Source organism: Pinus tabuliformis, chromosome 1_1 (assembly GCF_031772625.1).
Source record: "Pinus tabuliformis cultivar Carrire ecotype Pingquan chromosome 1_1, CPIR1, whole genome shotgun sequence".
Taxonomy (NCBI): Eukaryota; Viridiplantae; Streptophyta; class Pinopsida; order Pinales; family Pinaceae; genus Pinus; species Pinus tabuliformis.
The window spans coordinates 684,150,415-684,178,063 of NC_142297.1; the positions used below are offsets into that span (position 1 = coordinate 684,150,415).

The 27,649-nt window shown below is 36.8% G+C and overlaps 1 protein-coding gene across 1 annotated transcript; it reads left to right on the plus strand.

The window, feature by feature from the left end:
- On the plus strand, nt 1–27,649 carry LOC149215265 (uncharacterized). The gene is made up of 10 exons (XM_089389676.1): nt 1–315; nt 16,819–16,985; nt 18,559–18,730; nt 19,158–19,377; nt 19,497–19,577; nt 23,085–23,592; nt 23,670–23,843; nt 23,957–25,022; nt 25,133–25,489; nt 25,586–27,649. Exons 1-10 carry the CDS (start codon nt 1–3, stop codon nt 27,647–27,649), a joined length of 5,124 nt encoding a protein of 1,707 aa, XP_089245802.1.

Sequence of the window (27,649 nt, forward strand, 5' to 3'; positions counted from 1 at the left end):
ATGGTTCTTCCCTCCGCACGCTCTGGCCTGCATCAGAAGGCGACGTTCTTCAATGCTATAGTAATGGATGGAGCATCTCGAGGCGTGCCAGAAAAGGTTAAGGCCAGGCTATGTCTCGGGTATGCGGTGAAGTCATTTATGCTGTTTCACTTGGTTCATTCCCTCGCCTCTAGCCTCATTTCTGATTTTCGGCTGTTTGAGGTGAGCTTTGTTATTCCTGAGGTCTCTCGGCACTTGCGGGGGAAATTTACTCTGGTGCTTGGCTTGGCCCTCCTGGCGGAGCGGCTCCTGCTCTCCCTCTCGTTCCTCTCCTGGGTTTTGAGCTGTTGTTTCATTGTCTTTGTCTCGTTGATTCATTATTTGGTCTTAAGCTTCGTCTCTGGTTTCGAGCTGTTGTTTCGTAGTCTTTGTCTTGTCGATTCATTATATGGTCTTAGGTGTCGTATCTGGTTTCAGGTGGTGGCTTGTTGGCCCTGTCATTCCTAAGGCCTCCTGAATTTTGCTTGGAAAGGATAATTCAACGCTCAACTCTATTTTTTGAGTGAAGGAGCTCTAGCTCTTCCGCTGGCTCCCTTCCTACACTTTGGGTCTCTGTTGCTCTGTCTACCTAGCTGTTGCTCTGCCTTACTGGCATCCCACTGCTGCTCTCTCTCAGATGCCTTTTTTGTGCCAAAGAATGGGGTGCTGAAGAGGCCAGCCCCGGTGCATGCCTTCTAGCTCATCCTCTAATTTTCCTTCCCTCTCCAGTGAGTTGTTTGTAGGCCACTACCCCAACACCCGCAGTGGGAGAGGGTGGCTCCATTCCTCTAGCTACCACCTTGGGCTTCCTTCCTCGTCTGGCTCTACTATCTTCTCCTTCAATAGCTCTCTGAATCGCCCTAGGATAACGGCTCATATCGCGGTGGTCTTCCATGAGACTAATTAGATAGAGGACTCTAGATCTCATGTGGAAGGTTCGGGGGTAGTTTCTACTCCTTCTTCATCCCTCCAGATGGGAATTGAAAATGTGCCTCGGTAGGATTTGAATGTACAGGTATGCAGTGCTTAGGATACGGTGATGGTACCGGCTGACCCTAGTCCCTCTACTCAGAACGTGGCTCAAGGAAGGGATTTGCCAAATTATGGTTGGTGTCGTATTGAGGAAGAGCCTCCAGATGACTAGTGCACTTACCCCAGCTTTGTCTTCATTTAGTGCGACCTTTACCACTGGGAAAGTTTGTAATGGAAACAGTTTTGTGGTTTTTTGGTGTTTTTTGGCATTTTTGTTATTTATGCATTATCAAAAGAATATCAACCCGGTCCCCTACATGGGTCCTGAAATCCGTCTCAACTATGAGCTCACTACCTACAGTCAGTCTTCTCATCTGCTTTTCTTGACGGTTTTGCCTCTCTTCAGAGCAGAGTTTTGACTTCAGTCACATTGTAATTGTACCTCCTTACTTTGTTAATAGATTAAACTTATTTAGAAAAAAAAAAAATTATAAAAAAATAAAAACACTTTCTAGGAAATCATAAATTTCACTATTTTGACAAAATGTAGCAAACCAATAATCTATCAATTTGTTGAAATCTAGTTGAAAAAAATTAACTAAAATCCCATCTACATTGTGGCTACTATTTTATAAAAATTGTGTTGAAAACTATAATTTACATAAAAACTTGTTAACTACCTCAAAAAAAAAATACAGTTAGCTAAAAAACAACTTTGTTTCTCTCAGACAAAAACCGTAACACCAATCAAATATTAAGCTCTCACGGTTTCTAAATGCATGCTTTGATTAAATTATTTCATGTTTACTCTAGTCAGATATTAAGCTTTTACGGTTTCTAAATACATGCTTTGATTAAATTATTCGATGCTTACTTTGAAATTGAAAAGAAAACTCATCACCATATAAAATGAATAATTATTGTTGACAAAAAGAAATGACAAGCACGAAGAGACGTTCTCATCCAACTCATCTCCTCTTAGATACTTCATTTATTCCATCCAAAACTATTTCTGAAACAAAGTTACACCCCATCCATTATTTAAAAGACAACTTTTATGAGTAATAACGACTAAATTTCTACAATACTTTTACAAAAATTCCACCTATTAATGGGATTTGAGCAACATAATAGTGGTTGGGCACAAGTGCCTTTGTTTTTTTTTAAATCTAGGATAATCGGTAACTGGTGAGAGTTATCCTCAACAGACCCAGGATCAAATCTAACTAGCTGCCACTATAAACCTAGGCTACGTGCAACAGCCTGCAAGCCGCACAATAGCAGGAAACTTATGCCTCAACAAGAGCCGAGACTTCCACTATGGGGTCGCCTACTCTTCTAGCCAAGACACAATAGGTTATATATATACTCAATGAGATTTGAACCCTCATCTCATGGGTTTCACCCAGTGAAACTTACCATTAACATACAATCAATAATAGCATACAAGGGTTAACATTTAATGAAAATATGCTAACATGTGCACTTGGGGGTATAGTCATTAGTGTGAAAATATTTAGCTGTTGTTAGAGTTCGGGGACTGCAAACAATAAGAAAATAATGATTAATTGAAATATTTAATTTAACAATAATCGAAATAAATAAATAAAAATTACAAATATTGCCAACTTCAACTTGAGAAGTTGTCATTTTCCAAATCTATAATATTTGAAAATTAATTTATTATTTTTAGAATTGTTTTTTACTAATTTAATTATATTCATTGAAATGGAAGTTTTATTGTATAGTTGTTGCTTCGAAAATTATAGAAAGGTGAAGGGAAAAAAATAAAGTCAAATTAAAAATTAACAAGAAACAAAAAAATAACTATGATTAAAGGAATTGATATTGAAAATAGAGAAAAAAATGAAATGCCAAAGAAAAAGACCAAAAAAACCTAAAAAAAAATATTGCAAAATGTTTTTAAAATATTTTTTCCTCTTTAAATTTTGTCATAAAATATGGAGAAAAAACTATAATTTAGGGAAATGGAAATAATAGAAAAAGGGAAAAAAATAAAAAATAAAAAAGAAATAAAATTAAAAACAAAAAAAAAAAAATAGTAACTAATAGAAAAAAATCATTTTAAATTGAAAATATTGTGAAAAAAATATAATTCATGAAAATAGAAATAATAGAAAAAAGAAGATGAAAATGATAAAAGATAAATAAAATGGAAATAAAACTTAAAACAAAAAAATTGGTAACTAATACAAATGCACGTTATTAAACAACCCATAATAAGACCTCAACTAATCATATTACAAATAAATAAATTTAAATAATAATAAAAATAACAAAAAATGATTTCCTAATGTTAAACTTGTTGGAATATTATGGAAATATTGGTCCAACCACTTTCCTAAACCATTTAGACATCTAAGTGCATGTTCACACCTAACCACACCTCATCCACTTGAGTTATTTGAGGATTGGCACCCACATGAAGATTCCCCCTTAAATCAAGGGATTTGGCCCCACAAACCACTTTAGCATGTTTTAAAGTTGCCTTCCTTCGGAAATGTGCCACTTCTCATGCTTTCCTCATGGCTGATAGTTGGCATAGGTTGTCTTGAGTCATTGTTGCCATTTTAGGCCTCCCTCTAGCTTCTCTTAGCCTTTTCTAGTTTTTTAGTAGTTTTTTCCTAGTTTTCTAGATTACCACCTCCCTTTGGGATTAGAGGTTTGGTTGCTCATGTATTACTATTGTTCATTAATTTAATTCATTGATTTTATGGAGCAAATTCTTTCTCTCCTTTATTGAATATTAGCAAATTACTTGTGTTTAAAATGGTGGGGACCAAATCCCTTGATTTAAGGGGGAATCTTCATGTGGGGCACCAATCCTCAAATAACTCAAGTGGATGAGGTGTGGTTAGGTGTGAACATGCACTTAGATGTATAAATGGTTTAGGAAAGTGGTTGTACCAATATTTCCATAATATTAAGCCTTTAAAGGCAAAAACAAGGGAAAGTTGGTCCACAAAGCTAGTTTACCGAAAACCAAGTGTGAACATGATTTTTAGTGCATGTGGCTAAGTCTAGGATACTTAGGCTAAAAAATAAATGTAGATGTTAGGATTATATTCCAACACCCCCCCTTAATCCTAACTCACTTAGCTAAACTGAGTCCCAGCCAAGATGCCATGTTAGGTACTTAGGTACAATAAATAAAAGATCTTCATAAAATGAAGAAAGAGGGAAAACCTCGTAGGAAAACCCCCCAAAAGAGGAAAAAAGGGCTAAGTGGCCAAAAGGGCCTACTCAGTTGTCTCCACCACTCTAAGCATAGCTATCAGTTCTGAAAATTTATTTTCAGTGAAAGACTTGGTCAAGATGTCTCCAACTTGTTGCTCAGTGAGGCAGTACTATAGTGATATGACTCAGTCACGGATCAACTCATGGATGTAATGCATGTGAATCTCGATGTGCTTGGTCCTCTGCCTCTAAACTGGATAAATCAATATCTGAATGGACCCCTGATTGTCATAAAATATGACAGTCGCAAGTGGATACTGAATACCAAACTCAAAGAGAAGCCCCTACAACCAAACAACCTATCTAGCTGCATTCACTACACCTTTATACTATGCCTCGACTGTAGATAAAGAAATCTTGGATTGCTTCTTGCTAGACCAGCAAAAATGCCCTGAAACAAAGCTAAAAACATAACTAGAGGTGGACTTGCGGTCTGTACTAGAATTTGTGTACCTAATCAGTGAAAGTGGACAATCTGCAGCATAACGGATATCAAAATTGGGAGTACCTTTCACATATCTAAGGATTCTCTTTGCAACTTTCAGTGCAGCTCTTGGGGCTCATGCATATATCTGGAACAAACTCCTACTGCTAAAGATATATCAGGTCGGGTGTGAGTAAGATACAAAAAACTACCAACTAACTGTTGATAAAGTGTACTATCCACCAAAGGTATAGTATGCGCATCCTCAAATCTGATTAACGAAAGAAAGGGAGATGTCGTTGGCTTGCATTCTGTCATCTGAAAGAGCACAAGTAGATTTTATGCATACTTAGACTGTTCCATCTTGATCCCTAAAGTAGACTGAGAAACTTCAACACCAAGAAAGTAGTGCAACAGTCCCAAATCTTTCATGGAAAATCGATTGTGCAATGTTGATTTTACCGAATTAATAGTTGAGGTAAGGTTCCCTGTCATCAGTAAATCATCTACATAAAGTACTATCAGCAAAAGGAAATCATCATGTTGCAGCGAATAAACATTCAGATCAAATTTGCATCGAATGAATCCAATGGAAAGAAGGAAAGAATCCATCTTTGCATACCAGGCTCTAGGAGCCTGTTTTAGGCCATACAAATATTTCTTTAATCTACAAATGAGGGAAGAGTTCTGAATGTATGCCTATGGCTGCTCCATATATATCTCTTCATTGAGATCTCCATGAAGAAATGCGCTCTTCACAAATTCCATGTGATGAACTTCCCATCTATGAGAAGCAGCAATGGCTAAAACTAGTCGAATGGAGTCCATTTTTGCAATAGGTGGAAATGTCTCTGTGTAGTCTATGCCATGTACCTGTGAGTATCATTTTGCAACAAGTCAAGCTTTGTACTCTCTGATGTTACCATCTGCAGCAATATTTGTTCGATAGATCCATCGACAATGAATAAGCTTTCTTCCTTTCGGAAGTGGAACCAAGTCCCATGTGTTGTTTTCCATGAGAGCAGAGTACTCTTCATCCATGTCAGCCTCCCAAAGCAGGTTTCTAGCAGCCTCAAAGTGTGATTGTGGATATGAACCAAGTTTCATATAGAAATGTATGGGAATCAATGGTTCGTTGGTAGCCAGGGCTTGAGGAGCCCCAAACAACTGTGATCTAGTCCTTCTCACATCCACAGGATCACAAACTAGTTCACCTGCATCTTGCAGGGTTTTCTCTGCCCAAGTTGGTAGTTGAGTTGGAGCAGCCATGGCCAGGGAAAATTTTAAGAACCCCACCTAAATTTATAAATATAATAAATGGGCGAATCTCCATGGTATATAGGAAAAATGGAAGGCGATTTTATCAATAATATAATATGTATATATAATTTTTTGGCGAATCTCTCACCAGGCATGGCGAATATTTTACTCAATTATAAAATCTTGTAAGATCTTGGCGAGTATTTCACTAAATAATAAAACTTTGTAAAGTCCTAGTGAATCTTAGCATAGGCTACATGCTGGTTTAATTCCCCCATTTAAATAGGCTACATTCCAGGTGAATACCATGGGTCAATACCATGTGCCATTTTGGTGAATACCATGGGTCAATACCATGTGCCATTTTTATTTTTATTAATTCTAATATTAGGGTTAATAATGGTTTTTTACATGGTATTAATAACAATCTAGTCCATGGTATTTGTCCCATACTATTTTGGCCATAGGTTTCACATAAATATAACCCATTTTTTGAGTGTTCGTAAATATAAGGTGACTTATGGAGTAAATATAAAAAAATGTTTTATTTGTTTACCATACCTCTCGTTTATTTATATTTTTATTAATTTACCATACCTCTTTTACAAATATGGTATTTGGCCCATAGGATTCACTTAAATAAAACCTCTTTCTTGAGCCTTCATAAATAGAACGAGGGTTATGGACTAAATATAAAAAGAGGTTTTATTTATTTAAGATACGTCTAGTTTATTTATATTTTTATTTATTTACCATACCTTTTGAGTAAGTATAAAAAGACGTTTTATTTATTTACCATACCTCCACTTTACTTATATTTTTATTTGTTTACACCCTTACATGTATATAAGGTGACTTATGGAGTAAATATAGAAAATGTTTTATTTATTTACCATACCTCTCATTTATTTATATTTTTATTGATTGACCATACCTCGTTTATAAATATGGTATTTGGCCCATAGGATTCACTTAAATAAAACCTATTCTTGAAAATGGGCGAATGGAAGGTTGTAAGTCCTAGTTTCAAGGGCTAAATTTACCTTTTTTACCCTCTCCCTTAAAATAAGGTGGGCTATTTGAGGTGATTTGTAAAAATGTACTATGATACAAAATATTCGCCCACTAAAAATTTAAAACCCCTTAATTTCGCCAAAGGACGAACATTCGCCCCTAAAATTATCCTTGGCCATTGCCTACTCCTCATCCTTTGAATCAAACCCAATAAGCTTCTTTGATGTCTGCTCTGAAGTGCTCGAAGAAGTTTCAGAATCCTCCTCATCAGCGGCGACAAGTGGTTCCTCGGCAGGGTTTGCTGAAAAATCATGCAGTGATTCTTCTTCAAACTTCACACTTTGAGCTACAAGGAAATTTTCAGTGTGAGTGTCTAGCAATATATATCCTTTGAAACTATCAAGATATCCAACAAAGATACATTCAACACTTTGAGGCTCCAAAGCCTTCCTCTTATCTGTTAGAATGTGAGCCCATGCTCATGAACCAAAAATGTGAAAGTGCGACATTTTTGGTTTCTTACCAGTCCAACATTCAAATGGAGTGGTGCCTTTGAGTGCTTTGTGAGGAATGCGGTTCTAAATGTATGCTGCACAATTAATAGCTTCAGCCCATAGCTTAGGAGCTAATGATTTGGATTGTAGCATACAAATGGAAATCTCTTCTAACGACGCGTTTTTCCTCTCCGCGACATCATTCTATTGTGGTGTATATTTCACTGTGTTTTGTAGCTGTATACTTGCATCAATACAAAGCTGCTGCACATATTTGTTGACATATTCCCCCCCCCCCCCCCCTATTATCAGTAAAAAATATCTTAATATTAGACCCAGACTCATTCTCAACAAGTTCTTTAAATTCTATAAGGCATTCAAATACTTCTGATTTTAATTTCAGAAAAATACCCAAGTAAAGTGAGAGAAATCATCTATGAAGGTGAGTACATATTGAGCCTTACTAATTGAAGGATGCGGGAATGGGCTCATGATGTCACTGTGAATCAGCCCAAGAAGTGAAGAAGCTCTTTGTGCCTTCCCTTTGTCAAACTTTTGCTCTGGATGCTTGCCAGGAATGCATCTTTGACATACACTGCTTGTGAATTTAATATTGGGCAATCCTTCTACCATGTTTTCCTTGCTGAGTTGATGCAAGTACTTATAATTTAGATGGAAAAATATTCCATGCCATAACCTGCTGATATCATTAGATTGTGACAAAAATATAGTGCTAATAGATTTAGGAACAAAGTGGGAGAAGAAATACAAACGAGAACCGTGATTTGCAATTCCATGTGCAAGTTGTGAGCCCGTGGAAATGTTGGTAATCAATGCAGAGTCTGGAGTGAACTCCACCTTCCTTCCAAAGCCAGAAATGAGTGATTTGATATATCAAGAGTAGATTTGCTGATAGCGAGGGAACATGAAGCACATTTGTGAAGAAGCCCCCTTCAAGGTCTACAATTCCTTCTCTACACACCTTTGCGAGTGTGGCATCTCCCAAGTAAATTGGGGATCTAGTGCTTTCTTCAATGGAGGAAAATTCATCTTCTGATGCAGACATATGGTTCGATGCACCTAAATCAAGGATCCAAGCTGATGGAGTGGATGTGATAGCCATTAAAGCATGACCATCTCGTTCTCTCCCTCTCCCATCTCTTGTTCTATTATCGTCCTTCTTTTTTGCATTCTTGGGCACGGTGAGATTGTGCTACTGCAATTGCTTAGCCATCTCATCGATTGTTTTCCTCATGCAATTTTCTTCGGGATGAAATCATTTAGAACAGTAGCTGCAAAGTGTTATTTCCTTCTTCTTCTTACCCTTAGGAAAAGAACAGCTCTCAGAAGATTGTACGGGTCTCTTCTTCTTCGATTCATTAAATTTACCCTTCCCTTTTTGCTTGTCTCTTCCACTGCTCTTTGGAGCATCAGTAGCTGCAAGTGCTTGGTTATTTGAATGCTTGATGGCACCCATTTGGACTAACTTAGCTTGCTATTGAGTCAATGCTGCAATGAAGTAATTCAATGGAGGTATTTTCCATTTTTCTTGAGTCAATTTAGATGCTTGAAAAGACGATACAAATACAGAATATTCAGGGCCTAGTTTTGAGAGAATCAAAAGGATGAGTTGATCTTCCTCTTTCTTGACTCCACATGCATCAAGTTCAACGAGGAGGGATTTAAACTTGGTGAAGTATTCTTGCAGGTGGCTGAAATGAGTTGGACTGAGGGATATCAGTTCATTCTCCAGTTGATGCACTCTCATTTCATCCTGCTTGCTGAATAGTTCTTCTAATGTGGTCCAGACTGCATCGGGAGTAGTGGCTCCACTGACATGATAGAGGAGTTCTCTAGAAATTGGTAATCATATTAGCCCAATTTCTTCATATAATTTATTGAAGTAATTTATCTTCTCCACTATAGAAGTTGGTTCATTCTCCATTCCCATTGTTACCCTATAAAGCCCTTTGCTTCGGAGGAGCAGAGTAATCTCTGTCTTGCATTCGAAGTAATTGAAAGGATTTAGAACGAGTTTTGTGGGCTGAGAGAGATGATACATTGTTGATTTCTATGCCTCCTGATGATCTATACCTACAAATAAAACCGTGTACAATCCACTAGATTCGAACTAGCTCTGCTACCATGTAGAATTCCTGCAGAAACTCCCATAGATCTAGAATTCTAGTTAAATTAAACACAAGTAATCTGCTAATATTCAAGAGAGGAGAGAAATAGTTTTCTCCATAAAATCATTGTATTAAATTAATGAAGAATATTAATACATGAGAAACCAAACCTCTATTCCCAAAGGGAGGTGGTTATATAGAAATTGCCGAATCTAGAAAACTAGGAAAAAACTAGTAAAAAACTAGAAAAGGCTAAGAAAAGCTAAAGGGAGGCCTAAAATAGAAACAATGACTCAAGACAACCTATTCCAACTATCTGCCATGAGGAAAGCATGAGGAGGGGTTCAATTCCCAAGGAAGGAAACTCTAAAACATGCTAAAATGGTTTGGGGGACCAAATCCCTTGATTTAAGGGGGAATCTTCATGTGGGGTGCCAATCCGCAAATAAGTGGATGAGGTATGGTTAGGTGTGAACATGCACATAGATGTCTAAATGGTTTAGGAAAGTGGTTGGGCCAATATTTCCATAATATTAAGCCTTTAAAGGCAAAAAACAAGGGAAAGTTGGTCCACCGAGCAAGTTTACCAAAAACCAAGTGTGAACATGATTTTTAGTGCATGTGGCTAAGTCAAGGATACTTAGGCTAAAAAATAAATGTAGATGTTAGGATTATATTCCAACAAAAGTATAAATAAGTGCCATAAATTTTTAGTCAAAGACAAAGTAATACACAATCAAAAGAAAAAATGATTGCGTTATACCATGCTTGCGGCAAATATAATAAGGCGACATCGAAAATGAAATAAAACGACATGTTAACATGATTTTCATTAAAACTACTTTGTTGTTTAGTTAACAAATGAAAAATTCAAATGATCACATTAAAAACAATCTTGGGATCACTTTAGATTTGATGGATGCATACATTTTTTTCATAGGGTGTGTGTATATTCGGTAAAATAAAAAAATGGCTTAAAATTGTTCAATGGGATTGTATTAGAAATTCAAATATTTATTATATTTTAGAATATCTAATAAAAATTTTAATTCTAAGAATTTTTTAGGATTAAAATTTGCAAGTATTTCTCAATAGAAATTGTCAATTTAAAACTTGGAAAAAAACTTAATATAAAATTTGATTCACTATGTACAAATACCGTCGAATCAAACTCATTACCCATTTCTCTATGCAACGAAGCAGAACACCATCTCTTTCTGTTTCTTAGCATCAACCACATGGATTTTGAATCACTTTCATATACAATAGATGCATTTCGAATCAATATTATTTTAAGGGAGCAAACATTGATTTCAATGAAATCAATCTCATTCAAGTATTGAGATTTAATGAATTTTTTCGACAAGTTTGTATACATGTTTTTTTTTAATTCATACAGTGTGGGGATATTTTATATTTGTTGATACGAAAATTGTTATTGCACTTAATTTTGTATCTATTTTGTTTGAATTTCATACACATTGTAATGTTGTTTTCTTTATTATATATTCTTTTGGATTTGTAATAAGAAATAAAATAATTAGTCCAAATTGATGAATGTAATAGTAAAAATTAAATATAACTTTGCTTTAATGACAATTTTGAATAATAAACAACAAATATTTACCAAACCAAGGAAATGAAGTTTTTTGTTTTTTTGCTTTATGTTCTTTAATGATTTATGGTTGGATTGTAGATACTTTTTTAATGATTGGTAATAAAGACATAATATAACATTTAGAGCTACTAATCCATGGACCAAAACAAAAAGACACTTTTAATTCATAAAGTTTTATTATTAATAATTATTAATATCTATTTATAAAGATTTGATCAAATATTTTATTATTATTATTATTTATTAGACCCTTGGGTTTATAATATCAATCCCTTGGGTGTTTTAATCTAAGGGTGCATATTCTCAGGGAATAATATTATTCATAGGGTTTATAATATTAATCCTAAGGTTTGATATAAATCCCTTGGGTTTATAATCATGGTCATCCATGTTCAACTATGGTGCACCATGGTCCAACGTCACATTTTGATAAAGATTGTCTAAATGTTAAAATTAATCATGGTCAATCACAGTCTATCATTGTCAATCATAGTAAATATGAAAATCAACCATGGTTACTCTTGGTCAAACATGGTCAAAGATGGTCAACCATTATCAACCATTGTCCACCATGGTCCAATGTTGCATTGTGACAAAGATTGTCTCAATATGAAAATAAATCATGCTTAACCACTGTCAATAAACAAGGTCACATTGTGTCAAAGATTGTCTCATGGCCCAACGTCACATTGTGACAACCATGTTCAAACTATGGTCAACCATGGTCTAATGTCGCATTATGAAAAATATTGTCTCAATATGAAAATCAACCATGGTCAATCATGGTCAACATGGTCAACCATGGTCAAACATCTTATTATGACAAAGATTGTCTCAATATGAAAATCAATCATGTTCAATCATGGTCAACCATAGTCTAATGTCACATCGTGACAAAGATTGCCTAAATATGAAGATCAACCATGGTTATCCATTTTCAACCATGGTCAACCATGGTCAATCATGATTTAACATGGTTAGCCATGGTAAACCATGGTCCAACATCAACCATGGTCAACCATGGCCAACAATTGTCCAACGTCACATTGTGACAAATGCTATCTCAATATGAAAAGTAATCATGGTCAACCATAGTCCAATGTCCCATTGTCAGAAAGATTGTGTCAATATAAAAATCAATCATGGTCAATCATGTTTATTTTAGAGTTTATAATATTTATCTTAGGGTTTATATACCTTGGTTTTATAATAAAAATCCCTTGGGTTTAATATTATTCCCTTGGTTTTATAATACTTTGGGGTTTTAGAATTGATCCATTCGGTTTATAATATCAATACCTTGAGTTTATTAATGTAATGGTACATACTCCTAGGGTATAATATTATTCATATGGTTTATAATATTAATCTTAGGGTTTCATATAAATCCCTTGGGTTTACAATCATGGTAAACCATGGTCACTGATGGTCCAATGTCACTTTGTGCTAAATATGGTCTTAATATGAAAATCAACCACGGTCAACCATGATCCAACATCACATTGTGATAAATATTATCCCAATATGAAAATAAATGATGGTAAAGCATGGTAAACCATGTTTATTTTAGGGTTTATAATATTGATCTTACGGTTTCTATACCTCTGGTTTATAATATTTATCCATTTGGTTTAATATTATTCCCTTGGGTTTATAATCCATTGGAATTTTAGTATTAATCCCTTGGGTTTATTATTCTCTTGGGCTTATTATACCAATCCCTTAGGTTTATTAATCTAAGGGTTCATATTACTATGGTATAATATTATTCCCAGGGTTTATAATATTAATTTTTGGGTTTAATACAATTTTCCACCAAGTTTCTGGGACAAGGAGGCGAGGGAGTGGGGATACACAGGAGTGGCCTATGCAAAAGCTCCCCACCAATTTTTAGGAAACGTGGGGGGACGACGAGGTCTTAAAAACTTATAAATATAAAATATAAATCGATGAATCATATAACTGAAAGAAATTTAAAACAAAAAGCATGATCATTAATATCATTATCATATAAATTATAATCATACATTATACATGTAAGTTCGTAATTGTAAAGTGTAACTACTAGTCTACTAACTTACTAGCAATGCACAATGAAATAAATTATAAAATTATAAATTTATAAATTTTTAAACTTTAAACTTTAAACCATATTAATGTTCTACTTCCAACTATGAACATTGAATATTGAATATTGAAATAAAATTAGAAAAGTCAAGTCTGATACATCAAGAGTCAAAAATTTTAATTTTATAGAGTCAAAATAACATAAAAACATATCAAAACATAAATGAGCATAATTGCTCAAGGTAATCCGTTCAACGAAGGATCGGGCAGAAGGCTGCTTGGCAATGCTGGCAACGTTCCATTTAACGAAGGAGAAGACATAAAGCTGCTTAGCGATGGTGGCAGTGTTCAGTTCAATGAAGGAGAAAATAGAAAATGAAATGTGAAATGAACATAACGTAAACCCTTCCTGGTCGGTCAACAAATATTAAAAATTACGAATTTTTTGTTTCTAAAAAAATTTGTGAATTTTTTCTAGGGAAACGACCCATCAAGACCCCTTAAGGCCCCTTTTTCCTAGGAGATGATCCCAATTGGAGGAAACGACCCCTTTCAAGTTTCCTCGCATACCCTATTTTTGGGAGCGTGGGGAAACGATCCCCTCTCGTCCCCAAGTCCCTGGAGCATGAGGGAGCTAGGAAACTTGACCCCCAGGTGGGGGACGTGACCCCATGGAACACTAGTTTAATATATATTCATTAGGTTTATAATCACGGTCAACCATGGTCCAACATCACATAGTAACAAATATTTTCTTAATATGAAAATCAACCAATGTCACATTGTGACAATGGTTGTCTCAATATGAAAATCAACCATGGTCAATGATATTTGAATGTTGTATTGTGACAAAGAATGTGTCTATATGGAAATCAACCTTGGTCAACCATGGCCAATCATGGTCAATCATGGTCAACCATGGTCAATAAACATGGTTACATTGTGACAGATCTTGTCCCTTGGTCCAACATCACATTGTGACGACCATGGTCAACCATGGTCCAATGTCGCATTATGACAAAGATTGTCTCAATATGAAAGTCAACCATGGTCAACCATGACCAACCATTGTTCAACATCGCATTGTGGCAAATGATGTCTCAATATGAAAATCAGTCATGGTCAACCATAGTCCAACGTCACATTGTGACAAAGATCCTGTCAATGTGAAAATCAATTGTGGTCAACCATGTTTATTTTATGGTTTATAATATTTATCTTAGGGTTTATATACCTTGGATTTATAATATTTATCCCTTGGGATTAATATTATACCCTCAGGTATATAATTCCTTGGGTTTTTAGTTTTAATTCGTTGGGTTTATAATATCAATCCCTTAGGTTTGTTAATCTAAGGGTTCATATGTTGAGGGTATAATATTATTCATAGAGTTTATAATATTTATCTTAAGGTTTAGTATAAATCCATTGGGTTTGTCATCATGGTCAACGATGGTCCAACATCACATAATGACAAAGATTTTCTCAATATTAAAATCAACCCATGTCGCATTGTGACATTGATTGTCTCACTATGAAATTCAACCATGGTAAACCATGTTTGAACATCGCATTGTGTCTATATGGAAATCAACATTGGTCAACCATGGTCAATAACCATGGTAACATTATGAAAAAGATTGTCTCTTGATCCAACGTCACATTGTGACAACCATGGTCCAATGCTGCATTGTGTCAAAGATTGTCTCAATATGAAAGTCAACCATGGTGGTCAACCATTTTCCAACATCGCATTATGACAAATGTTGTCTCAATATGAAAATTAATCATTGTCAACCATAGTCCATCATTGCATTGTGACAAAGATTGTGTCAATATGAAATTCAACCATGTTCAACCATGTTCATTTTAGGGTTTATAATAATTATCTTAGGGTTTATAGACCATGGTTTTATAATATTTATTCCTTGGATTTAATATTATACCCTTGGGTTTGTAATTCCTTTGGCTTTTAGTTTTAATCCCTTGGCTTTATTATTCCCTTGGGTCTATAACATTTATCTTCGTGAACCATTTTCAAACGCCACATTGTGACAAATATTGTCTCTATATGGAAATAAACCATGGTCAAATATGGTCAATAACCTTGGTCACATTGTGACAAAAATTATCTCTCGGTCTAACATCACATTGTGACAACCATGTTCATCCATGGTCAACCATGGTCCAATGTTGAATTGTGACAAAGATTGTCTCAATATGAAAATCAACTATGGTCAACCATGAACAACCATTGTCCAACATCGCATTGTGAAAAATGTTGTCTCAATATGAAAATAAATTATGGTCAACCATGGTCCAACATCGCATTGTGACAAAGATTGTGTCAATATGTAAATCAACCATGGTCAAACATGTTTTTTTAGGATTTATAATATTTATCTTATAGTTTATATACCTTGGGTTTATAATATTTATCCCTTGAGTTTAATATTATACCCTTGGGTTTATAATCACTTGGGTTTATAATATTTATCCCTTGAGTTTAATATTATACCCTTGGGTTTATAATCCCTTGGGTTTATCTTAGTTATTATTATTATTATTAATTCTCAGAGTTGCTGGATAAATCACGTCGAGAACAAAGGGTTGATGTGTTTCAAACCTAGATCTAGGTTTCTCATAAGAAAACCCATAGTGAGCAGTATAGTCATGCAAAATCTCATAAATTTCTAGCCCAGAAACTAGGTGTTCTCAATACTCTGGATACTAGGGTTATTTGGGTTTCTAATGAAGACCATCTGATGGTTTCTTTAATGTCTTGAAGAAGAATGGTTATAGTAAGTTGCCAAGTTTCAAAGCCTTTTTAAAAGCTAGTCAGGGACCTATAACTAAAAAAGATGTTCCTCTAGTGTCCAACTTCCCTATATCAAAGGAACAAATAACAAGATTGATAGAATTCTTAAGCAAAATATTGGCTTCACCATTAGACATTTTAAAACCATTTGTAACTCTTTAAGATCTGTCAAAGACCATATTTGTCAAGCCCACGAGTCAGGCAGGTGTGTTTAACCGACGCGTTGGTGAGAGTCGGCTAGGGCGCAGGACGGGCGAACGATGAGCTCAGCAGTTGGAACGATGAGTTGTGGGCACGCCCGAATGGCATGACAAGCTGGCTAAATGAGCTGGAGTGTGACGCGCAAATCATTGTGAAAAAATGACTAAGTGTCAAACTCTTGGTGGACTTATATGCGTGGGAAGTCCCATGTGTGGACACCCCACACCATGGCCGGTGATGAAATAATAGTGAAATGACATGTGTTGGGTTAGCTTGGCTATATTCCGAAGCCCCTACCATGGTTGAGCCACCATATATATGGACGGAGCCTTGCTGGCAAATAACAACAAGTTTCATGTTCAAGAAGTGCGAGCTTGAAGTGGAAGGCGAGCAAAGGGGTTGAGCACATAAGGAAAGGTGAGGTGTAGGGCGGCTCTTGACCATAGTACCAAGACGAGGAGAAGGAAACGGTTCAAGTGAGCGGACAGCAGGTCAAGCGGGCAGGCACACTGCAGTGGGCGAGCGCACCACTAGTTGGCTTGTAGGTGGGCAAGCTCGGCAAAAGTATCTGTTCCGGTCGGTCATTCAGTGGGCAACCCGTGAATGGCACCACTGCACGACGACTGAACAACAAGCCAGTCTATGATTTTACTCTGCGGTGGGATAAGCGGATGGGCATTAGAGTGTTGGGTGGATCGCAGGTGGCCATTGGGTAGGGTGACACGCTGAACTAGCATGGATCTATTGCACGATGCGAGTTAAGGTGAACGATAGGGCGGGTGGTCTTTGGTAGAGTTGCACGACATCGAGCTATCACTAAGCAGAGGCACATGAAGTGCGAATGGAGTGTTTGGAAGTTTGGTGAGCTGTCAGTGGGCATCGGGTAGTGCAACATGTCGTAGGCATGGACTGAATGGCATGAGTTTTGCTGAATGAGATGCGATGGGCAGAAGTATCTGGTGGGCACTCTGAACGGTGGTTCGGGTGGTTTGAGTGGTGCAAGCTGAATTGCATGATTTCGAGAGAGATTATACAAAGGAAACTTGGGGTTTCTTGCAAAGACTATAATTTGTATATTTTGTAAAATATTCTTATTATCATCGGGCAAACTCCTCTTTTAGGGAGTTTCCCCTCCCATTAAATATCCGTTGTGGATATATATAAATTATAATAATGATGAAGATGAATTATTGAATGTTTCTGCTATGGATGTGAATGTTATACTTAGTTTAATAAACTAAGTATAGAAAGTAGGCGTAGTCCACATTGCATGAGTATTGTTAAAACGAAAACGGGTGGTGGCGCTGCACCCCCCTTCGTGCGGTTGAAAGACTACTGCTAGGGTAGGGGCATGACAGATGGTATCATAGGATCTGATGCATTAAGGAACTGAGGTCAGGGACTTTGATGTAGTATGGGGTGCATACCCTTGAGCACATTTATGGGTGTGCTCGGGAGAGTGACTTGATGTGGAGGATCAATATGAGACACTTTGGAGTGATGGGGTTGCAATGATGATGATGCCTTGGTGGCAACACTTGGGCATGGGTTGAGCTGAGACTTAACCACTTTTGACATGGGAGCTGATTGGTTTATGATCATGAGTAGCACATGGGTGATGAGACAGGTGTATACTTATTTCTTTGGTATACTTGAGGGATGGCACATTACAGATATGATGAAGTTGCTTCATGGACCTAGATGTGGTACACCGAGAGTCAGTTTGATGAGAGGATCTCTTCATTTTGAGGAGATGGATTTTATAGTTATAAGGGTGATGATGTTGGGATAGATGCGACTGATTGACATGTAGAACATTGACACCAAAAATCATGGACAACATGTTGCAGATGAGATGGAGGCTACTTCATGGATGGGCATGACTTACATTTTGATAGAGATGGAGATGGATTCTTGATCGAGTTGATGTTGTGGTAAGATGCTGAGAGAAACGATCGACGATGGAATGAGGAGGTGCATTCTCATGGTTTGAGCATGACAGTTGGACTGATCACCCGACTAGTTTGAGTCAAGGGGGATATCAGTGTACCAAGATGTGACAGATTTGGGTTGGAGTATCATGGCAGCAGTTCACACAATGATGTTACATGATGGAGTCAACACGAGATGTCGCAGTGAGCATGTAGCTCGAGTTGGAGGGACCAGCCTTCCATGGTGGGGCAGCATGTGGGGATTGCGACGAAGGTGGTTGATTATCATGGATTGAGGAGACTTTTTGATTAATGGAGACATGAGCCTTTATGGTTTATGTGATGGCACAACAGAGGTGGTCAGCATGGAAATTTTGGATGTTGGAGCGAGCAATACTTTGTGATATCGTATGATGGTGTTGTCAAGGACAACAACCATTTAGAGTGGGGGAGTATGTCAAGCCCACAATTCGGGCTTGCATGCTTAACCGACATGTTGGTGAGAGTCGGTGAGGGTGGACAACAGGTGAGCAGTGAGCTGTAGTACGACGTGCGAGTCATTTAAAAATAAATGACTAAGTGTCAAACTCTTGGCGGACTTATATGGGTGGGAAGTCCTATGTGTGGGTGTCCCACACCATGGCCAATGGTGAAATAATGGTGAAATGACATGCGTTTGGTTGGCTTGGCTATATGCCAATGTCCCTACCATGGTTGAGCTACCATATATATGAACGGAACCTTGGTGGAAAATAACAACAAGTTTCATGTTCAACAAGCGCGAGATGGAAGTGGAAGGCGAGAAAAGGGGTTAAGCATATAAGGAAAAGCGAGGTGCAAGGCAACTCTTGACCACAGAACCATGCCAAGGATCAGGAAACAGTTCAGGCGATCAGACCGTAGGTCCGAAGGGCAGGCGCACCGTAGGTTGGCATGCGGGTGCATTTTGGCAGGTAGGCGAGCTCTGCGAAAGTTTTCATTTCATTCGGTCGGTGGGCGAGAAACTCACGAAGGGCGCCACTACACGACGGATAAACGACAATATATTGTATGAGTTAACTATGCGGTGGGACAAGCAGATGGGCACCGGAGTATTGGGTGGACCATGGGTGGGCGCCAACCATGGTGACACGCCGTTGCACAGACCGAACAGGCGTGGGTCTACTGCACGACGTGAGTTAAGGTGAACGGTAGGGTAGGCAATCTGTGGTAGAGTTGCACGATAATAAGTTGCGACCAGGCAGAGGCACACAATGTGCAAAAAGAGTGTTTGGAAGTTTGGTGAGCTATAGCTGGGCGCCTGGGCAAGGCGATACGCCGTAGGCATGGGCTAAATGACACGAGTTTTTCTGAACGAGCTGCAAAGGTTGGAAGTATCTGGTGGGCACTCCGAATGGTGGTTCGGGTGGTCCAAACGGTGTAGGACGACTTGCACAATTTTGACAAAGATTGTAATTTGTATATTTTGTAAAATATTATTATTATCATTGAGCAGACTCATATTTGAGGGAGTTTCCCCTCCCGTTAAATATTCGTTGTGAATATGTATAAATGATAATAATGATGAAGATGAATTATTGAATTTCTCCGCTGTGTATGTGAATTTTATACTTAGAAAAGTGAAAAATAAACTAAGTATAAAAAGTACGCTTATTCCACATCACGTGAGTATTGTTAAAAAGAAAAGGGGTGGTGGTGCCTCACCCCCTTCGTGCGGTTGAAAGACTACCACTAGTGTAGGGGCGTGACACTATTGATCCCAAATGCATGAAAGGTGTTTATTTATTTCCATGTCCTTGTGGAACCCCCTAGATCAATGATATTAATCATTCCATTTCACAAAGGATTCAGGGGCATGCAATGAACCTTAGGCACTATAGGACCCGCTCCTCTATTCCAGCCAAACATTTTGAATTAATTTCCATGATCAAAAATTAAGAGAAACCATTGAAATTGAAAATAGGAGTAAAACTCTTACTAGGGACGATAAATGGTAGTTAAGCAGCTCATGGGTCCCTTCTCTTTGTTCTTACCCCCTTAGTTTCCTTCTTCTTTCTTGGTTGATTCAAGTATTTTTTTAAACAAATCCTTAATTAAATTAATATCATTCTAATCTAATTGTATTTTGTATAAAGAGCTTTTCGGAAGAAGTCACATTGAAATTTTAGGAAGACATGTTTCGAACTAGCAAGTGTGGTTCATCTTTCGGACACGATGAAGAAACAGATCCAGGATGAGGGTTAAATAGGAAGACAGGTCAACCTAATAACTAGAAGAAAACGGCTATGTCTGACTATGGGAGGGAAAGGGGACAGATTGGTAATATTTAAATTAATAAAGATTATTAATTTTTTCTTTTTTTAATCAGCTAACGACTATATCTGATAATGTTCAATTCATATTTATTTATTTAATTTTTTTTTTAACAAAGGATTAAAATTAATAATAACAATTGAATATATATATATATATATATATATATATATATGAGATTCTTAATAAACACCTATTCATATTAATGAATAATATAAATGTTAAATTGTGTATATATATAATAATAATATATAAATAGTTCATTATGAATAAAAATTAATATAAAATTGTATATTATTATTATTATTATTATTTTAAAGATTAAACAATAATAATAACAATTAAATATATAAAAAGCACCTATTGGTATTAATAAATAATAATGATGTTAAATTGTTTATAATATATATATATATATATATATATATATATATATATATATATATATATATATATATATATATATATAGATATAGATATATTAAAATTATTAATATTTTTATTAATATTATCACAAAATTATTTATAATGCAAGAACAATTTTATCAGAGAGCTAACGATTATTATTTATATATCAATAATCAATAAATAATATTAAAAAAAAAAAGATAGGGCGGGAATCCAATAGCTACTGATTTTCCACCCATCGTCCTCATTAATATTACTAGAGGACTTCTCAATTTCAATGGCTTCCCTAAACTTCCGATGATGAAAATGGACAACTAACAAGATTGCGAGAATCCTGAAGAAACATAATATTTCCTCGACCTTTAGACCCCTCAGCACCATTAGGAATTCCCAAGTCTCTTAAAGACCAAGTGAACCCCATGGATATAAAAGGTGTTTATATCATCCCTTGTTCGTGTGGAACCTCTTACATAGGTGAAACTAGTCGTTCTATAAACCAGAGGATTAAGGAACACGCTACTGATATTAAACACGGGAGGACCAAATCCTCAGCTTTAGTCGAACATGCAGAGAAGACCAAGCATCATATATGCATTGAGGAGGCTAGGGTTATCGTTAAGGTTCCCCATTTTCATCATTGGAAGTTTAGGGAAGCCTTTGAAATTGAGAAGTCCACTAATAATATTAATAGCGACGACGGCTTGAAAATTAGTAGTTGTTGGATTCCTGCCCTCTCTTCTTAATTCTTTCCGCCCTCTCTTCTTAATTCTCTCCGTTTTTTTTTTGGGTTTTATTTATTATTTATTTATTTATTGATTATTGATATATAAATAATAATTGTTAACTCTCTGATAGAATTTGTTCTTGCATTATAAATATTTTTGTGGTAATATTAATAAAAATATTAATAATTCTAATATTAATATTTATACATAGTAATTTATATATATTGTTTATAAACAATTTTACATTATTATTATTCATTAATATGAGTAGGTGATTTTTATATATTTAATTGTTAATATTATTGTTTAATCTTAAATAAATAAATAAATAATACTAACAATAATATTATTATTATTATAAACCCTAATATACAATTTTATATTAATTTTTATTAATAGTGAACTATTTATATATTGTTATTATTATATATACACAAATTAACATTTATATTATTTATTAATATGAATAGATGTTTATTAAAATCCTTTGTATTTAATATATATATTCAATCGTTATTATTAATTTTAATTCTTTGTTAGAAAAAAATAAAATTAAATAAATAAATAAATATGAATTGAACATTATCAGATATAACTGTTTGATGGTTTTTAAAATAATAATAATAATAATTTTTATTAATTTAAATATTACCAATCTGTCCCCTCTCTTTCCCATAATCAAATATAACCATTTTCTTCTAGTTGTTAAGTTGAACTTTCTTCTTATTTAACCCTTTTCCCCTCTCTATTACTTCATCGTGTCAGGTGAGTGGAATGGTACTTCATCGTGTCAGGTGAGTGGAATGGCAAAATCCGCTTCCTGGAAGCTTCGTTACCGCAAACCGCGTTCCCATGAATCTTTCTGTACCCTTTGTCGTTCTCAATTACCAATCATTCAAAATATTTTGATTTTTCTATCGTTTGGAAAATCACCGGCGGTGTTAGTGACTGGAATGGCGAAATCGGCTCCCTTGAAGCTTCATTCACCGCACACTGCATTCCCATGAATCGTTCTCAATCATATTATCGTAATATAATATAATATTTAATTATATTATCGTGTTCAAAAGTCTTTCTCTAGATTGAACTAGATTCCCCATTTTTTTTTATTATTTTCTTAATGAATAAAGACAATGGGGCGGCCACCGTGCCTCTTTTCCGAATATTTCCAACCACTCGTATTTTTAATTATCATCGAAGTTTAAAACTCCTTAAATTTTCTTCGTCCTGCTTTGCTTTAACCATACAAATCGCTTTGCTTACTCTCAAAGTCGTCATCACCATTTGAACGCAAATTTTCCTGCAATACTTGGAATTACATGATGCTGGCTGCGACATTACAATGAAATTTTCAAAATTCCAACTAAGTCGCTTACCAATTCCCTGAAACCCTGAATTAAAGCTTTTTGAGGCTCTGATAATCAAATAATACAGGCGCGTATTTAGCTTCCGTTGCACGCACATCACGTGTTACTGCTCAACGCGTAAACTGGATCTTTATAACGCTCATGCGTGGTTTTTGTAGTTTCTTATTAGCATTTCTGTGTATCAGGCGATATAATCTCCATTGGACGATTCCCTTATTAGTGTTTCTGTGTATCAAGGCATATAATCTCCATATTCCAATGGCAATGGCAAATCTCACTACCGTCACCAGTTGCGCTATCACTGCTTCTGCTGCTGAAGCTTCTTCCTCCACGACCTTCTCTTCTTCCTCGACATCTAGGTCCTACGATGTGTTTATAAACCATCGGGGGCCGGATGTTAAACTCTCCTTTGCGAGCCATTTGTACAGACGCCTTCGCGATCATGGATTGAATGCTTTTTTCGACAAGGAGGAGATGGAGGAGGGACGCAAAATTTCTTCCCAAATAGAAGAAGCTATACATGGTGCCTATGTCCAGATTGCAATTTTCTCTCCAACTTACGCGAAATCTAGTTGGTGCCTTGAGGAGCTTGTCCTGATGAACAACTCGGGGGCTACAATTCTTTCGATATTTTTCAATGTGGATCCTTCAGGGTCCGCTATCCAGAGAAACAAGGAGCGTACGCTGAAGCCCTGCTGGAGCTCCAAAAGAAGACAACATCTGACGGAAAGGAGCCACGCTACAGCTCAGAAACTATTCAGAATTGGAGAGCTGCACTTTCAGATGTTGCAGATCGAAGCGGTTTCGAACTGAAATCTTTTAATGGGTAAGTATGTCCTACTCTCTCTCTCTCTCAATCAGTATAGTAATGATATAACCTGCTGATGTTTACTTGGCGTTTCTGACTACTTATTTACTTTATAACAAAATATTATTTAGGGACAAGGGCGAGCTCTTGGATGCTGTCCTCGAAAAAGTTTTCAAAATTGTTCGAAAACAAAAACAACCTTTGTATGTGGCTGAACATCCAAATGGTTTGGATCCAAAAATAGAAGAACTCGAAGAAATGGTGTTACAGGACCAAGGGAATCCCAAAGTTATAGGAATTGTGGGTGTTGGTGGCATTGGAAAAACGACACTCGCTAAACAATTCTTCAACTGCAACAGGTCACATTACAGAGAATCCTCCTTCTTGCAAGATGTTAGAGAAAATTGCACTAAAAACTCTCTAAATTATCTGCAAAATGAGCTCATTAAAGACTTGAAGCTTGAAAATATGGGAACAGAATGCGTAGAAGAAGGTATAGGGATGCTTAAACGGCACCCCTTATCTTGTCACGCTCTTATCGTTTTTGACGATGTAAGTGATGCCCATCAGCTGGAAGTGCTTCTATCAATTAAGAAAGACCTTACCCCTGAAAGCTTGATTTTGGTTACATCACGTGATAAACACGTCCTCACAAGCTCAGGAGTGTTAGAGTCATCCCTTTATAACTTAAAAGAGCTGAATTTTCCACAATCCAAACAACTATTCTGTTCCTACGCCTTTCATCATCCACTTCCACTGCCAGAATTTGCAGATCTGGTAGATCGGTTTGTCAGAGCGTGCAATGGATTACCATTATCATTGAAGGTCATTGGGGCACTTGTTTGTGGACAAAATGAGAGATACTGGACAGAGCAATTGGATAGACTTCAACACACTCTGCCTATGCAGATAGAGGGGAGTCTCAGAATCAGTTATGACTCACTTACAAAAGAAGATCAGGTGATATTCTTAGATATTACATGTTTCTTCATTGGAGAAGATAGAGATAAGGCCATCAGAATATGGGGCGAGGTGGGGATTCAAAATCTGCAAAACAAGCATTTGTTAGAAGTGGACAATGAAAATAAAATAAATATGCACGACCACATCAGGGACATGGGAAGAAATGTTGCAATGGAAGCATCCATGCCCCATCGTATCTGGACAAACAATAACACTTTGCAGCGATCATCACCTGTAAGTAGTTAACTAATCGAAACCTTCATCTTCTATTTAATTGAATTTAATATTTAAAAGTTCTTTACTTAAGAGAAAGATAGATAGATTTACTATAGAATTTTCATCAGGTACGAAACGAATTTCGTGGAGTTAGTATAGTTCGTTCCTCTGTTGATTTCTTCCGGGATGAACAACGTTGCTTTTCAAATACCTCAAGTCCAGAAATATCACGGATCAAAAGTTCAGAAGTCAGGTATCTATTCGATAATTTCCATCCTTCTGGTATGAAGAAACTGCAACTTGTTGCAATTGAAGAAGATCATTTAGACGACATTTTGAGCAGAGTGCGACCACCACATCTTATATGGCTCCGCTGGTATAAATGTTCCCACTTTTCCTTGTCAAATTGGATTTCGCTAACCAAGTTAAGAGTTCTAGAAGTGGAGGGAAGCAAATTGAGTACACTATGGCCACATCAATGTCAGGTAGAAAAATATGTGCGCGTTTCTTATTTGTTCATTTAATCATTTAATTTCTTGTTTTGTAGGATACAATCTTATATTGAAATGTAAACATTGAAGGCGTTGCCATTCGATCTGAGAGAGTTAAATATCTGCTCTCCCCTTTCAGAGATTCCAAGCTCTATAGAGAAGCTGAGATCACTCGAAAAGATTGTCCTATGGAATCACTCCGAAGCAGTCACAGTAGAAAGGTTGCCCGACGAATTTTGTTTTCTGCTGTCTTTGAAATACTTAGTCCTCAAAGGGTTCTCTAGATTGGTGTCGCTGCCTGATTCCTTCGGAGAGCTAACAAACCTCCAGGTAATAGATTTGGAAGGTGCTTCTTCTTTGTGCAGTCTTCCCCATACATTTGGAAATTTAATTCGACTTAGACATCTATCATTGAAGGGTTGCGAAGCTCTGATAATCTCCAATGAAGCAATTGGAGATATTAGAACACTGGAATACTTGGATCTTTCATTCTGTGGGCGAGTGACCGATTTTCCTCCACAAGTTGCACACCAACGATCCTTGCGAAAGTTGTATTTGCAGGGAACTAAGTTAAAAGAATTCCCAAACATCATTGCATGCCTCTGCAATTTGGAAGCTTTAAATTTAGGTAGCGATTTGTTGGAAATGCTGCCACCTTGGATCGTTGACCTCAAGTGTTTGAAGATGTTATCAGTCTCTTCTTCGCCGCAACTGAAATCGTTGCCCGAGTCCATTCGTCTGCTCACTGAGTTGACACATATGGATATAAAGGATAGTGGGATAGAATACTTACCGCAACATCTTGTGGAGATGAAGAATCTAAAATCTTTAATAGTATCAGATTGTCCGTTGCGCCAGCTTCCATTTAAAAGGGTTGGAGAAAGAGAAGCACTCTTGTCATTAGAAGGAGAAAGAGCGTTGAATAGATTGAACTGCTCCAATTACAAATACATGTCTGGGCTGAAGACATTAGAGCTGTCAGAGGCAGAAATAAGGGAGGTATCTTTTGAAGAGGGTATTTGCCCTAACCTTCAACGACTGCAATTGAGAGGCTGTTATAGCTTGAGGCAAATAGGAGGGCTTTCCGGTCTGCTAAATCTTTTTGAACTGGACATCAGGAGCTGTGTAAATCTTAAGGAGCTCCCCGGTCTTGAAGCGTTGGTATCTTTGGAGAGGCTGACTGTTGAGAAATGTGAGAAGCTGGAGATAATACAAGGGTTGGGGCAGATTACAAGACTTAGAGAACTACGTGTTTGGCAATGCCGTGAAATACAAGAGCTGCCAGGCGTGGAACATCTCACTTCTTTGGAGGTATTGTCTGTTACTAGATGTGAGAATTTTAGAGGCATACCGATGTTGCAGCAGCTCACAAAGCTTAAATATCTAGATTTCGATTGCCGTCAGATACGAGAGCTGCCAGGTCTGGAATATTTGACTTCTTTGGAGCAGTTGGGTCTTTTTCAGTGTGAAAGGCTCAAGCAAATACCAGGGTTGGGTCAGCTCACAAATCTTATAGTTCTACATCTTTGCGGATGTAAGGAGATCAGGAGCATAGCAGGACTGGGGCAGCTCACAACGCTCAGAGAACTATATCTTCATAACTGCTATGATTTACGAGAGATGAGAGGTGTGGAACATTTGAGGTCATTAGAGATTCTTAATGTTAGTGGCTGTCCCAGAGTGCGATGGGATGAGCGGGTACTTCAGCAGCTACAGCGACAATTGATGGAAGGCGTAGGCCTCCAAGACGAAGTCTACAGATTGTGGTCGAGGAAATTTGCGACTCTTCTATTGGTTTTATTTTTTGAGATTCTTGTGTCGTTCTTAGTCCTTCATGATGTACCGCCAATCCTCGTGGTTATCATTATCTTACCTCTATTATTATTTCTTCCAAGTAAATGGGCAAACATCCAATTATCCATGCCCATTAAAATTACCAACTCCATTAGATTTAAAATGACCACCACCGTCGGAATTATGGTTTATGTAGTAGCATGGACTCTGACTTCTATATGCTCCCTCCCTCTCCATTGGCCGCCAAACCTGTCATTCCAAGCGCGTATCGGGCTTGTACTTCTGTTAATAGAGTGCATCCTATTTCTTTTTCTGAGCCAGTATCGCGGAGTTGTCTATAATGGCACTTTCATTTTCTGA